Below are 12,786 nucleotides of genomic sequence, written 5' to 3'. Positions count from 1 at the left end.
GGGGCTTGATCATTAAGAGCTCTGGCTGCTCTTCCAGAGGACCCAGGTTTGGTTCCCAGCCCGGGCATGGCAGATAACTCCAGTTCTAGGGAATCCAACATTCTGGCCTCCAGAGGCATTGCATGCATGTGGTACACATATGTACATGTAGGCAAAACAACTCATACACATAAAGAAATTTTGAATAAAAGAAAAACAAAAGTGAATAGCTGTGAGGGAACTAGAAACTCTTCAGTTAATGTAAGTGGTGAGTTTTACACTTCATGCAAAGGTAAGTAACACTGCGAGTGTGCCCAGGTCTGTTTTCCTCATCCTCAGGAAGACACTGTGATGTGGGCATAGGTGCCCCATTGTTCAGCTGAGAGGCTGAAGAAGGTGCCCAGAGTTTCACCACACATGGCATCCAGGGAAGCTGCTGGCCCTGGATTGGCCCAATGCCCAGTCCTTCCTACAACCCACCCTCTAAGTGGGCATGGTGGCAGGGGGGATGCTGAGCCTCCTCTAAGCCTTCTTCCCAGTCTGATGTGTCCTCTTTGGAGACCATGGGGGTTTAGCCACATACAGGCTCTGAACTTTGGAGGTCACCCTGTAGTTAAGGGACAGGGAAAGGTTTCATAGCAGGACAGCCTGAAAGTCAGCCTCATAGAAACTAAACTTGCCCTGGCGTGGAAGGGGGCAACATGAGCACAGGACACAGGGAGACAACTAACATGAGATGGGGATACCCAGGGGTGGTTTTTAATATATTTCTCTATGCTAGTTTCATTTAAATTGATATGTGAGCTAGGTGTGGTGGCATATGCCTTTAATCCCAGCACTTGGAAGGCAAGGGCAGGTCGGTCTCTTTGAGTTCAAAGCTAGCCTGGGTCTACGTAGGGAGATACAGGCCAGCCAGGGCTACATAGTGACATCCTATCTCAAAAAAATTGACATGCAAGCACACATAATTGGTATTCATACAAATATTTATGCTATTACTTTAAATATGTGTAATAGAATCTGCCTGGAAAGCCAGGTGTGTTTTGAAGCTGTAAAGTCCTTACACTTGTCTTTGTTGCCATCTAGTGGGCAGTGTTAGAACTGCATGTATTGTGTCATGATAACAGATTCTTCCCTAAAGCAACAAAATCCTGATTGTTCTGGTGGACAGATACTGTGGAGATGCCTAATGCCAACTTACAGCAAGTATTTGAAAGCCTTTGCCCTTTGAAAATAAATGGACTGCTTTAAATGTAGTCCTTCCCCCCCATCCACACAGTCTCCTCTGTAGGCCAGCTGGGGTTGGAGCCCTATGGTAGTGTTGAGCAGTCATGAGCCCTGGTGGGGACTAGGATCCAATAACTGGCCTTTTAAAGTGCGCAGAAGTCTAAACACATGTTAACAGCAACTCCTGATCTGAGGACATCCACAGGCTCTGGTGAAACAGGTGGGCTAAGGTGAAGACAGCACCAGGCTGACCTTCGGGAATCCTGAGTTCTGTTCCCTCTACCCATGTGATCCAACTACAGGATCTTAATCCAGTTACTCTTGCCTTCTGAGCCTCAGTTTCCCCATTAGTGAAGTAAGAAGTTTGTTTTGACTAGTAGGAAGCAGCTGCCTGGAGGTCTGTTTGAGAGACTTTCTGAGGTAGTCTCCAGTGATCAGTTACTCATGTCTGCCCTGGGCATTGACAGAGTGGCAGCTGGTGTACCACATATTTTCTGTCCTTGATCTCAGTGTGACCTCTGCAGGTTCTCTCCCCCAGCTTGGAGAGGGCAGAGCCTCCTATTTGCCAGGAGACCTGTGGCTGTTTTTCTCTTTTTCCACTTAGCTCAGACTCCTCAGGAGGGTTTGTATAAACATGTAAGCCAGAGCAAATACAATTCTTTCCCAAACTGCTTGGAAAGGAGAAAGGATTTCTTTTTTCCTTCCTTCCTTCCTTCCTTTTGAGAATTGGCCCTGGTTCTAAAAGTCCTGAACCTTAGAAGGTGGAAGTCATGAATCCAACCTCATAAGAACCCCAAGAAGCATAAATAAGTGCCTGGACACTGAGATGCACCCCCGAAGTAATCTGCAGTGCCAGCTGTGGTGGCCCAAAGCTGTAATCCAGCATTCAGAAAGCCAAGGCAGGATTGCAAGTTCCAAGTCAACCTGAACTGCATAGCAAGACCCTCTCAAAAAGAAAATGCTTTCTTATGAGTGGGGGCGTTGTTTTTGTTTTTTTCGTTTGCTTGCTTGACAGAACCTGGAGCCACTAGCGTCTGCCTCCTGAATGTTTGAATTAAAGGCATGCGCCACCACATCCATATTTTTTAAATGTTTTAATAAAAATAAAAAGTAGGAGCTGGAGAGATGGCTCAGCAGTTAAGAGCAGTCTTAACTGCTCTTGCAGAAGACCCGGGTTCAAATCCCAGCACCCACATGGCAGCTAACAATCATTCTAACTCCAGTTCCAGGGGATCCAATGCCCTCTTCTGACCTCCTCATGTATTGCATGACACGGGACACTTCCATACATGCAGGCAATACACTCATACACATAAAAAATAAAGCCTTTTTATGTCCATAGGGAATCTGTGACTTCAGTGAAGGCACCCTTTCCATAGGTGCTCAGGAGAGCTGCTTCTCCAGCCCTCATGGGTGTAGTGTACAGAAGGGGTTCCATGAACCCCAGGACCCCTCTGCATCAGAGTCTCACAGAGGCCTGTTTCTACAGGATGTCCTAGAGGCTTTGCTGAGACTGAGCACTGTGAGCTTCCCAGAGGGGCTGGAATGGGCAGTGTTTCCTGAATGCCTGCCTACGGGACCTTGTGTTTATCTAGCATCATGGGTACCAGGGCCCATGGAAGATATGCTGGGAAATGTCTTCTTGGTTTGGCCCTGGATGCAACCCATCAGGGAATATGGGAGAAGCAGATGTCCCTGCTCAGCGCTGGGGGTTGGGTCTTCGTTGCTCCTGATCTCAGCGGATCCTCATAACTGGGTGAGGGTGCACAGCACAGGGGTATACCAGTGAGCATGGCACTGAGGTCTGCTCTCACTTGTGGTCACACAGCACTGAGAGGTGGGAAGTGTTCCTGAGAGACTCTGAAAGCTAGCCAATATGAAGGTGAAGACAGACAGCGTTTACAAGGGCCATACATGCCGTGAACCAGGCTGGCACCAAATGTGCTGACTTGGTCCTCATGAAGCCCTGTGATGAATATGAATATGAAGCTGAGGCTCAGAGAGCTCAAATATTTTACCCTTGTTTCACACCCATTTACCCCTCAGCCCCAGAGCCCCTGTTCTGAATTGGTCCTCTGAAAATCACTATGGTCATTTTTCCCCAATCATTGTCTCACCCCAGATGAGACACCAGCCTGGATAGGGAATGGGGCTGGGCCAGTGCCATGTGGGAGGACTCACCCCTGGGATGCAGGGAGCTACTTCTACTGTACAGTGCTGCAACTGTGGGTCACTCCAGACCTCTCCCTCCTCTGCAGGCTGGCAGCCATCGCCCTGTTGGTCCTAGAGGATGAGGAGAGTGCCTTCTGGTGCCTGGTAGCCATTGTGGAGAACATCCTGCCAGCCGAGTACTACAGCAAGACATTAACTGCATCCCAGGTGAGCAGGAAGCAAGTGGCACACAGTGGCTGTGTGGGACACTGCCCCTGAGGAGCTCCTGCAGACCAGCGGATCCTGGGCCTCCAGCTTTCCTACATAGTCACCTCTCTGACTTCTGGAGGTCCAGGTTAGCTGAGGGCCTGTAGAATTGTAGGGTCCTGGGGTGTTATTCCAGAGGTTTTGTCATGCCAGTGGAAACAGTTACTTCCTGGGGAGGGAGGAGGAAATCAATGTCCCCTGTCATTTGCCTATCAAGAATTGAGACTACAGGTCTAGGGGATGAGTGATGGGCTGGGGTGATGACAACAGTCCCTGCACGTGTTTAGTTAGGCCTCTCTAGGAAGTGTTGCTGTCGCTCTGTTGCCCTGGAACCAAAAAGAGCAGAGTTTATGGCCCTTTGGCTGTGTGACCTCGACACCTGTCATCACCTTTCTGAACCCCATGCTGACCCATTCTGGAATAGTAATAAGGTCACTTTGTGGCATTTCCAGATAACCCCCATTCTTACTGAGGCAGCCCTTCTGCCTCGCAGAGACTCTGTCCTCCCACCTCCCAGACTCTTGATGTGTGTCCTCTTGCCCCGCTTCACGCCTACCGCCATGTTTGATACCCATCCCTCCTCCTGGGTACTCTCTTGGTGGCAGGGATTAGACACAGCTACAAGGAGAGAGTCAGCTCAGAACCCAGAATGCTGGGGCGTGAGGGTGCTGCATCTGTCCTCAGGGAAGGTAAGGGGCCTGAAAGTATACTTGGTCCATGATGCCATCAGAGCTCCCTGCTCTGCCATCCCCATGTTTGTTACCTCATGGTCACAAGGGAGGCTGTACCACCCTCTGTGCTGTGGCCCTGGCCTAGGCCAGGAGAAGCAGAGAAAGGTAGGAGCTGGCTCCTCCAGTCCGCAGTTTCTACTTAAATCTTATAGTCAGAACTGCATCTTGGGGATGCCCCTGGCTGCAGGGCAGGCTGGGGAATGCCATACTGCACTTCTGAACCTTGGTATCTCTGAAACAAAGGTGCATTGACCACCGGTATCAAGCTCACTTTCTGTTTTCTTTGAATCATAGAGAATTTGCCACATTCAAAATAGTTCAGAAAATGGTATGCAGTACCTCCCTGTTCCACACCTAGTGTCTCTGGTTATCAGCCTAGGGAAGCCAGGGCTATCTCCTGCCTTGACTTTCCTCGTATAGATTGCCAGCGGCTCACCCATGAACCCTTCCATAGCTGGATGCATCACAGATCCAGTGGATCTCCTGGAGCTTTGAGCTGGCCACAGCCTCCACTGCTGCCCCCTTTGAGTGAGGGAGGGAGGGGTGCTGACCACAGTACTGAAACATGAAAGGACTTGCATCAGGGAGAAGCTGAGCAGTCATGGCTCCAGGCAAGGAAGGGCACAAGGGGACAAAACCTGGATGCTGCAGAGGAGAGGGGACAGACCAGGGAGTCATCAGCCATGTCCGCTGAAACAAGGACAGGCACACTGAAGCCACCAGGAGAGGTGGCAGCAGTGGCCTGCGGTATCTCACTTTGAAGCAATTCATGCTCTCCAGTGTGGCAGGGCACTGTGGCTCCCTGTCAGTGTCTGTCCTGGGCCTTATCCCAAGTGTCCAAGCATCTTAAGGGTCAGGCTGACATGGGTACAAAGAAGCAGCCTAGAGAAGCTCCCATTTTTCCAGGCCTGTGAGCACAAGACCAGTTTCCTCAAACAGCTAGGGGCACTGGCTGGGTTAAGGCCTGAGGACTTGCCCATGAAAAGACCTGCTGTGAAGCCCAGTGCTCTCCCTAGGTGACTGGCTTGTGACAGGTGCTGTGCTGATGTGTCACTGCACCCAGGTGCACCCAGCAGCTCTAGGCATGTAGCCTGACAGGGTGCGAAGGGAGGGCACAAAGGGAGGCAGCAGAGGTCACAGGCCTTTGCCACTTCCAGGTGGATCAGCGGGTACTCCAGGACCTCCTCTCGGAGAAGCTGCCCCGACTGATGGCACACCTGGGACAACACCACGTGGACCTCTCTCTCATCACCTTCAACTGGTTCCTCGTGGTCTTTGCTGACTCTCTCATCAGTGACATCCTACTTCGGGTCTGGGATGCCTTCCTGTACGAAGGGACAAAGGTGGGTAGGACAGGGCCCAGCTGCCCAGCCAGACCCTCCATTCTGCCCCTGCAGAACAAGAGACTGACAGCTGTCAGGACCATCGGGTACAGCTGAGAGCACAGCTTTGTAAACTGTGAAGTGCTCTGTGCGATATGAGAGGAAGCAGTGGTCTTGCCTCTGAAGATGCACCCTGCAGCTTGGCAGGCTGACGCTTGGGTCTGCTGTGACCTTGTCAGGAGATCCTAGTCAGCCCCCACACTCACCAAATGCAAAGACACCTGGGACCAGCACCCTTGACTCTAGCAAGGCAGTACCTTGTTGTACCTTGTAGTGGAGTGATCAGGGCTAGAGCTGAGTCAGCTAAAGGCCTGAGTTTCAAGCTGTGCTCCCATTGTAGTCCTCAGGAGGCCCCCCCACACTTTGTGCCTCCATGCTTCCACTTTGTGGCCCACCAGGGACCTCCCTGTTGCTAGGGTTTCTAGGCTTTCCCTCCCTGGATAGAACCTGTCGGCCCCCACCTGAGCCCCAACTGTGCCCAGGTGGTGTTCCGATACGCTCTGGCTATCTTCAAGTACAACGAGGAGGAGATCCTGCGGCTGCAGGACAGCCTGGAGATCTACCAGTATCTGCGCTTCTTCACCAGGACCATCTGTGACAGCCGGTGAGCCCGCCTTGCCCTGCTGCTGCCTCCACCCCATGCTGTTCCCTCACAGCTTAGGAGCCCCCAGGGCCATTCTGTCTCTACAGCTCATCTGAACCTCACATGACATTCAAGTTCCCCAGCCTACCTTCCCCTGCCACCAACACCCAGGACGTAGAACACCCCACTGCCATTTTTTTTTTTTTTTTTTTTTGGTCTTTTTGAGACAGGGTCTCCCTGTAGCCCTAGCTGTCCTGGATTTACTATGGAGAGCAGGCTGGCCTTGAACTCACAAAGATCCACCTGCCTCTGCCTCCTGAGTGCTGGGATTAAAGGCGTGCGCCACCACGCCTGGCTCCACTGCCATCTTTACGCTCAGTTTCTCCTGTGTAGAATGCCTCCTGATCACTTTCTCTACTGCCACCACCATCTTCGGCCTGGTCCACTGTCCTTCAAAGCTCAGGTCCCATGTCCCCCCTCCAGGAAGCCTTTTTAACCTGTCCTTCCCTACTGGGTTGGGTGGTTAGGTGCCCTTGGGTTCTCCCTCCTGCCTCAGTTCTAATCTCTGGGTGGAGATCTTTTCCTCCCAGGAAGGTGAGCTCCTGAAGGCAGGGCCAGGGCTCCACCCTGGGGTAGAAAGGTGTCAAGACAGGCCCTGTACACCCAGGCTGGCACTGGCTGGGTGCTGTGCTCCGTACTCCAGCTGACTGCACCCTCCTCCCAGGAAGCTAATGAGCATCGCCTTCAACGACATGAACCCCTTTCCCATGAAGCAGCTGCGGCAGCTGCGTGCAGCCCACCGGGAGCGACTAGAGACTGAGCTATGGGAGCTGGAGCGCCTGAAGGCTGAGTACTTGGAGAGACGGGCATCCAGGGGCAGAGCAGTGCCGGAAGGCTGCATCAGCGAGGATGAAGGGGAAGGAGATGGGTGACCTGTCACTCTGCTCCTTAAAGCCTTTCTTACCCTTGCTGGCAGGTGCACAGAACTCAGGTGTAGGCCAGGGGTCTGTATAACCCTATATAAGGCCCTTCCCTTCCCTGGGCCTCAGTTTCCCATCTGGACACTGTCGTGACACCACTGGTTGGGATCCCTCCTCTGGACACTCACCCAGGGTTGCCAGCCTGTCTCACAGCCCCACAGAATACTTCACCATGCAGGCAGGCAAGAGTGCACTCTTCATAGGGACACTTGGAATAGTCTCTGAGGTATAGCTGTTTGATTTTTGTTTTGGTTTGGTTTTTTTGAGACAGGGTCTCATGGAGCTCAGGCTGGCCTCAAACATACTATGTAGCTGAGGCTGTCCTTGACCTTCTGATCCAACTGTCTGAGGAGTATCTCCATAAAAGCACATCTATATGACTGATGGCTCTCCATCTTTGGGACATAAGCATTCTCCATTACAAGTGTTTTGGGCGGGCCAGGTGTAAGGCATACCCCCACTTGGTACCTTCTGGCTAAGGGCCTTGGTCACCAACCTTGTGGCACCCCAGGTTCAAGGCCTGCATTTACAAGGCATCTATCTCTCTCAAGGCAGCAACCCCTTTGAAGTGCCAGTTGAATCTATTTGACTGGCCACCCTCCATAGGGACCATTTCCAGAGCCTTATGCCTATAATCTCCCTGATGCTCATAGCCCATTGGGGAATTCCCAGGGGAAACCCCTTCCTGCCACTCTAAGGAACTCAGTAGGGACTGGACAACAGGCATCCATTCTGATGTGCCCCTGTCATGTAGGGCCAGCACGGTGAGGTTGGAAGGTCAGGACTAAGGCCCATGTGGCTCTGCAGAGCACACTGAATTCAGCTTTATGGCACAGCCTAAGTCATGACCTTCCAGATCCTTTTCAGCAGACAGGACCACCCCTCCTGAGTATTGTCCTCTACCCAGGGCAGAAGGCTTAAGGTTGTACAAGTGGCCCGGGCAAATCTGTGACTGCCAGGAGAACATGGCTCTCTGAGGTCAGGGGGTCTTTCTGGAGGCTGCTCTGGAAGCCCCCAGATTTATGGAGGCTCCCGCCTAGGCAGGAGCCACACCCATTGCAGTGCAGGCCCTGGCAACACCTCTTGCAAGCCATGGTGTAAACCTGAGGGCTTGGCACACGGGGTACCCACTGAGTACCTCCCACATGTACACAGGCTGGGGCCTGGGGCCTCACTGTCCCTGTCAGCAGGGCTTGCCTGCCTGCCTGCCTCCGCTGAAGCCTTTTTACCACCAGTTTCCATGAAGGGGAAGAGAAAGGAGGAGATAGTCTTGGGTCCTGGCTGTACCCTAACGGACTAGGAGCAATAACCCTAAGGTGGGTCACCAAGTGATAAGACAGCCTTTGGGACATGCAAGAGGGTGAAAGATTATACTGGGGCCTGGCACAGTCAGTGCACCCAAGACAGTGAGTGGCTTTGCCTGAAAGAGACATAGCCAGTGATGCCTGGTTCCCCTGGAAACCACCACCAAAAAGCCAAAAACAGGTCAAGCAGTGTGCACAGAAACTGCTAGATAAACAGCACCTTCTGCCCTTCTCCTCCCCTTCTCTGCACTTCCTCCTCCTGCTTCTCCCCTTCTTCTCCAAACTACAGCCTCACTTCTCTCTCAGGCCATTTTCCTCTTCCCATTATGCCCCCTCCCTGCCCCTCTTCTCCCCACAGAGGAGGGCTTTATCCATATGCCTGTGTTCCATCCCAGGGGGCCAGACCAGCTCTGCCACCTCTGCGCCTTACAATCCTGAGTAACTTCTGTTCAAATAGTGTTCCTGGGCCTTGGCCTTTGGGGCCATGGTACTCTGATAAAGCTGGGAGAGCAGGGGAGTTCTAGGATTAATTGCCTCCTCCAGTCCTGAAGGAGGAGGCGGAATGAGAACTCCCTGTCCTGCAAGCTGCCTCACCCAGGTCAAGCTCAGGTGACAGGGCATGGAGAGATTAATGAATTCCAGTGTCACACATCAGGGGAGACAGGCCTGACCTGTGCCTGCCTGTGGGTACATACCTGGGGCTAGCTCTAGGCAGAGGAAAATGGGGCCAGGTGTGGTGGTGCGTACTTCTAATCCCAGCACAACCTGTGTCTCAAAAACAGACAAATAAAAGGGAAATGGAAGAAAAGCGTCTGAATCATTGAAATGGAATTGTAGTGGCACCCCCTTTGGAGCCGATCAAGGGGTGCAGGGCACCACCTGACATGGATGCATAGCAGGATGGCCCCAGTCTGAGAATGTCCCGGCTTGCTACTGGGATAGAGCCTGCCCCACTCCCGAGGGGTCTGGGGCCTACCTCCAGTTTCAGGTTCCTGGTTCGTACGTACCACAGCTGTTGCCCCTTCCCCAGGGACCACTACTTTCTAGGCTGGAAGATCTGATCCCACAGCCACACTTTCCTATCCAGAACAAGGTTGAAGGAAGGGCCTGGGGAGCTGATAAACCTCACAGCCCCAGGTGGGAGGGGCACAGTTCCAGAATGCCCTGGTTCAAGCTTGCATCCCCAAGCAGAGTCTCCCCCACCCTAGGGGCTGTCTTCTCTCTCAGCTACCTCATCAGTACAGCCACACTGCACAGGAAGCTCCGTATGGGGCAAGTAGATCAAGAAAACACACACGCAAATACTCATACATACTGGTCCCTAACAAGCTGCTGACTGTGTGGCAGAGAAAACAAAGCTGGCCACGTGGCACCCTGGGAAGGAAGAGTAGTGAGGCCTCCTGGCTTGGCCTGGGCAGCACTTAGGGCCATTCGAATGGAGCTGCAGGATGGAGCCATGCTATGTGGTGTCCCTTGTGGATCATGGCCCTGTTCAGGCATCCGTTTCCCCATAATGTGTAATTCAGGAGTCAGGAACAGCCATCCATACTTGGAGTTGATTAGAATGAGGGGACAAGAAATACACACACACAGCAACCCCTGGGAGATCCTAGGGCTCCTTAGGCCTTTCCCAAGACAGTCCCAGCCACCAACCATGCAGCCTAAAGCTAGGAGGGCAAGCTCACAAGCCACTTGGGAAGAGAGATTGGAAGGTCTGGCCCCATGAGCAAGAGTGCCTTACACAAATGATTCTAGAAGTCTTCCAACAGAGGGGATAATGTGAGCAAAAGCTCAGGGGTATGAAGGGAGTGGCATTTCAAGAGGGGCACAAGCCTTAAGTGGGTTGGAATATTCAGATGCCTTAGCCTGGGAAAGATATATCAACTCCCCTGTAAGTCAGAAAACACTTTGGTGGGCCCAGCATGATGATAAAAACCTGTAATTGCAGTTCTTGGAAGATGGAGAGAGGAGGATGAGGGCAAAGCCATCCTTAGTTACATAGGGAGTTTAAGACCAGTTTAAAAGCAGTGAGTAAAAGCACTTGCCAGGAAGGCCTGACAACCTGAGTTCTATTTCCCGATGTAATAAAAGCTGGATGCAGCTCTCCTAGGGGAAATGGGAGGGAGGAGACTTGTCCAGGTGCTCAAGGGCCAGCTAGCCTGGAATGCACAGGATGGTAGAAACAAGGGATTCTGCCTGAACAGGTGGAAGGAAAGAACCAACTCTGAAAGTTGTCCTCTGACCTCTGCAGGAGCTGTGGCATCCATGTGTCCACACACTGGTAAAAAATATTTTTAAAAAAACCATGACCCCATAAATGCAAAAATCCAACGCTGCATGCCCACACCTCATGTGCCCTGTCTGCCTCTGACATCTCAGCTCTGAAAGGCCCAGTTTGGGACTGCAGGGGAGGCTTTGTTATAGGCAACCCTGCCAATTCTGGCCAGGAGCATGGAACTGTGAATCAGAGCCCAGTGGCAGACTTTAGCTTTGTTCAAAAATGATCATGAGTTCATAAAGATGAAGGGTCATGGTACCTGGCTACAATCCCAGCTATTCTAGAGGCTGAGGCAGGAAGATGGCAAATTCAAGGCCAACCTAGGCAGCTTAGTGAAAGCTTGTCTCAGAAAAAAAAAAAAAAAAGAGGAGCTGGAGAGATGGCTCCTAGGTTAAGAGCACTGACTGCTCTTGCAGAGGCCTTGGATTTGGTTCCCAGCACCCACATGGCAGCTAACAACCATTGGTAATTCCATTGGTAATGCCCTCTTCTGGTGTCTATGGATACTGTAAACAGGTGGTGCACTTACATACATGTAGACAAAAACACTCCTACAGGGCTGGAGAGATGGCTCAGTGGTTAAGAACACTGGTTGTTCTTGCAGAAGACCCAGGTTTGAATCCCAGCACCTACATGGCAGCTAACAATTGTCTGTAACTCCAGTTCCAGGGGAACAGCCTCTTCTGTCCTCCTCAGGTATTGCATGCCTGACACGGGTACACTTACCTACATGCAGGCAATACACACATACACATAAAATAACAATAAATAAAATATTTTTTAAAACTCCTACATATAAAATACAAAGAAATAAAATATAAAAGCTTAAAGAAACATTTTTTATAAAAAAAAAAAAAAGAAATGGGGGCTGATGTTGTAGCTCCATGGTAGAGCACTCACCTGGCATGTACAAGGCCCTGGGTTCAATCTCAGCACCACACATACATACATACAATAATAGAGACCACCAAGTACTTAGCCACTCTGTCTTGATTTTTTTATCTATGAAAGGGGAGTATTAATAGTGACTAAATTGAAGAGGGTTGTAAGCTCAAATGTAATAATACATGTGTAGTTCACGTATGTTTTTATTTGCTCAGCAATATATAGAGTACCTACTACGTGTCAGATGCTGTTCTAGGCCCCCAAAACACCGCCACACGACGCGAAGAGCTCTTTTCAGGACAGGTGTGGTGTGGTTACCATTTAAGACAGGGGTTGGTCCCCATCTTCCCCTGCCCTGTGTCCACCAAGCTCAAGGCGAGCGAGCCTGGGCAGCAGCGCCCCTCCCAGCTGCCGGGGGAAGAAGGGGTCCGGACCGGTACACAGCAGCCCTCCGCGCTCGGGTTCTCCCGAGGCCTGGGGAGCCTCAGTCGCCCCAGAACCGGCCGGGTGCTGACAGCTTCCCGCATCCAGGCTCCGCAGGATCTCCCTATTCAGTCTTCAAACCACTTTGGAGGCAGATGCGGTGACTGTCTCTATCTCAGCAAGGGGAAACTGAGGCTCGGACCACGCTGCGAGGGGACGGTGGGTGGCGAGGCCCGGCGGGTGCGGCGATCCCCACTCCGCTAGGCTTCCCGCAGCCACCCCAACTCCGCGGCTAGAGGCGCGGAGGACTGGCGGGGACTGGGAGCGAGGCGCACAGGCGGCACTTTGGAGGCAGATGCGGTGACTGTCTCTATCTCAGCAAGGGGAAACTGAGGCTCGGACCACGCTGCGAGGGGACGGTGGGTGGCGAGGCCCGGCGGGTGCGGCGATCCCCACTCCGCTAGGCTTCCCGCAGCCACCCCAACTCCGCGGCTAGAGGCGCGGAGGACTGGCGGGGACTGGGAGCGAGGCGCACAGGCGGGGCCTCCAGGGTCCCGCCCCGCCCGGCCCCGCCCGGCCCGGGTCCCGCCCGCCGG

The 12,786-nt window shown here is 52.4% G+C and overlaps 1 protein-coding gene across 8 annotated transcripts in view; it reads left to right on the top strand.

Moving 5' to 3' along the window:
• The window catches only part of Tbc1d2 (TBC1 domain family member 2), a 47,161-nt gene extending 37,793 nt beyond the window's left edge, over window positions 1–9,368 (top strand). For 6 of the 8 annotated variants that reach the window (XM_008851961.3, XM_029555459.1, XM_029555460.1 and 3 more), the window contains 4 exons: window positions 3,465–3,585; window positions 5,513–5,698; window positions 6,220–6,341; window positions 7,045–9,368. In XM_008851961.3, the coding sequence (XP_008850183.1) occupies window positions 3,465–3,585; window positions 5,513–5,698; window positions 6,220–6,341; window positions 7,045–7,252 (637 nt within the window). In that variant the 3' untranslated portion in view covers window positions 7,253–9,368. Of the gene's footprint in view, window positions 1–3,464; window positions 3,586–5,512; window positions 5,699–6,219; window positions 6,342–6,987 lie in introns of those variants that run through there. The other 2 variants (XM_029555458.1, XR_003846925.1) reach the window with 2 other exon arrangements.
• Window positions 9,369–12,786: the final 3,418 nt, after the last annotated feature.

The sequence above is a fragment of the Nannospalax galili genome, unplaced genomic scaffold, assembly GCF_000622305.1.
Source record: "Nannospalax galili isolate Female #2095 unplaced genomic scaffold, S.galili_v1.0 scaffold106, whole genome shotgun sequence".
Lineage (NCBI taxonomy): Eukaryota > Metazoa > Chordata > Mammalia > Rodentia > Spalacidae > Nannospalax > Nannospalax galili.
This window is presented reverse-complemented; position numbering and strand designations above follow the sequence as displayed.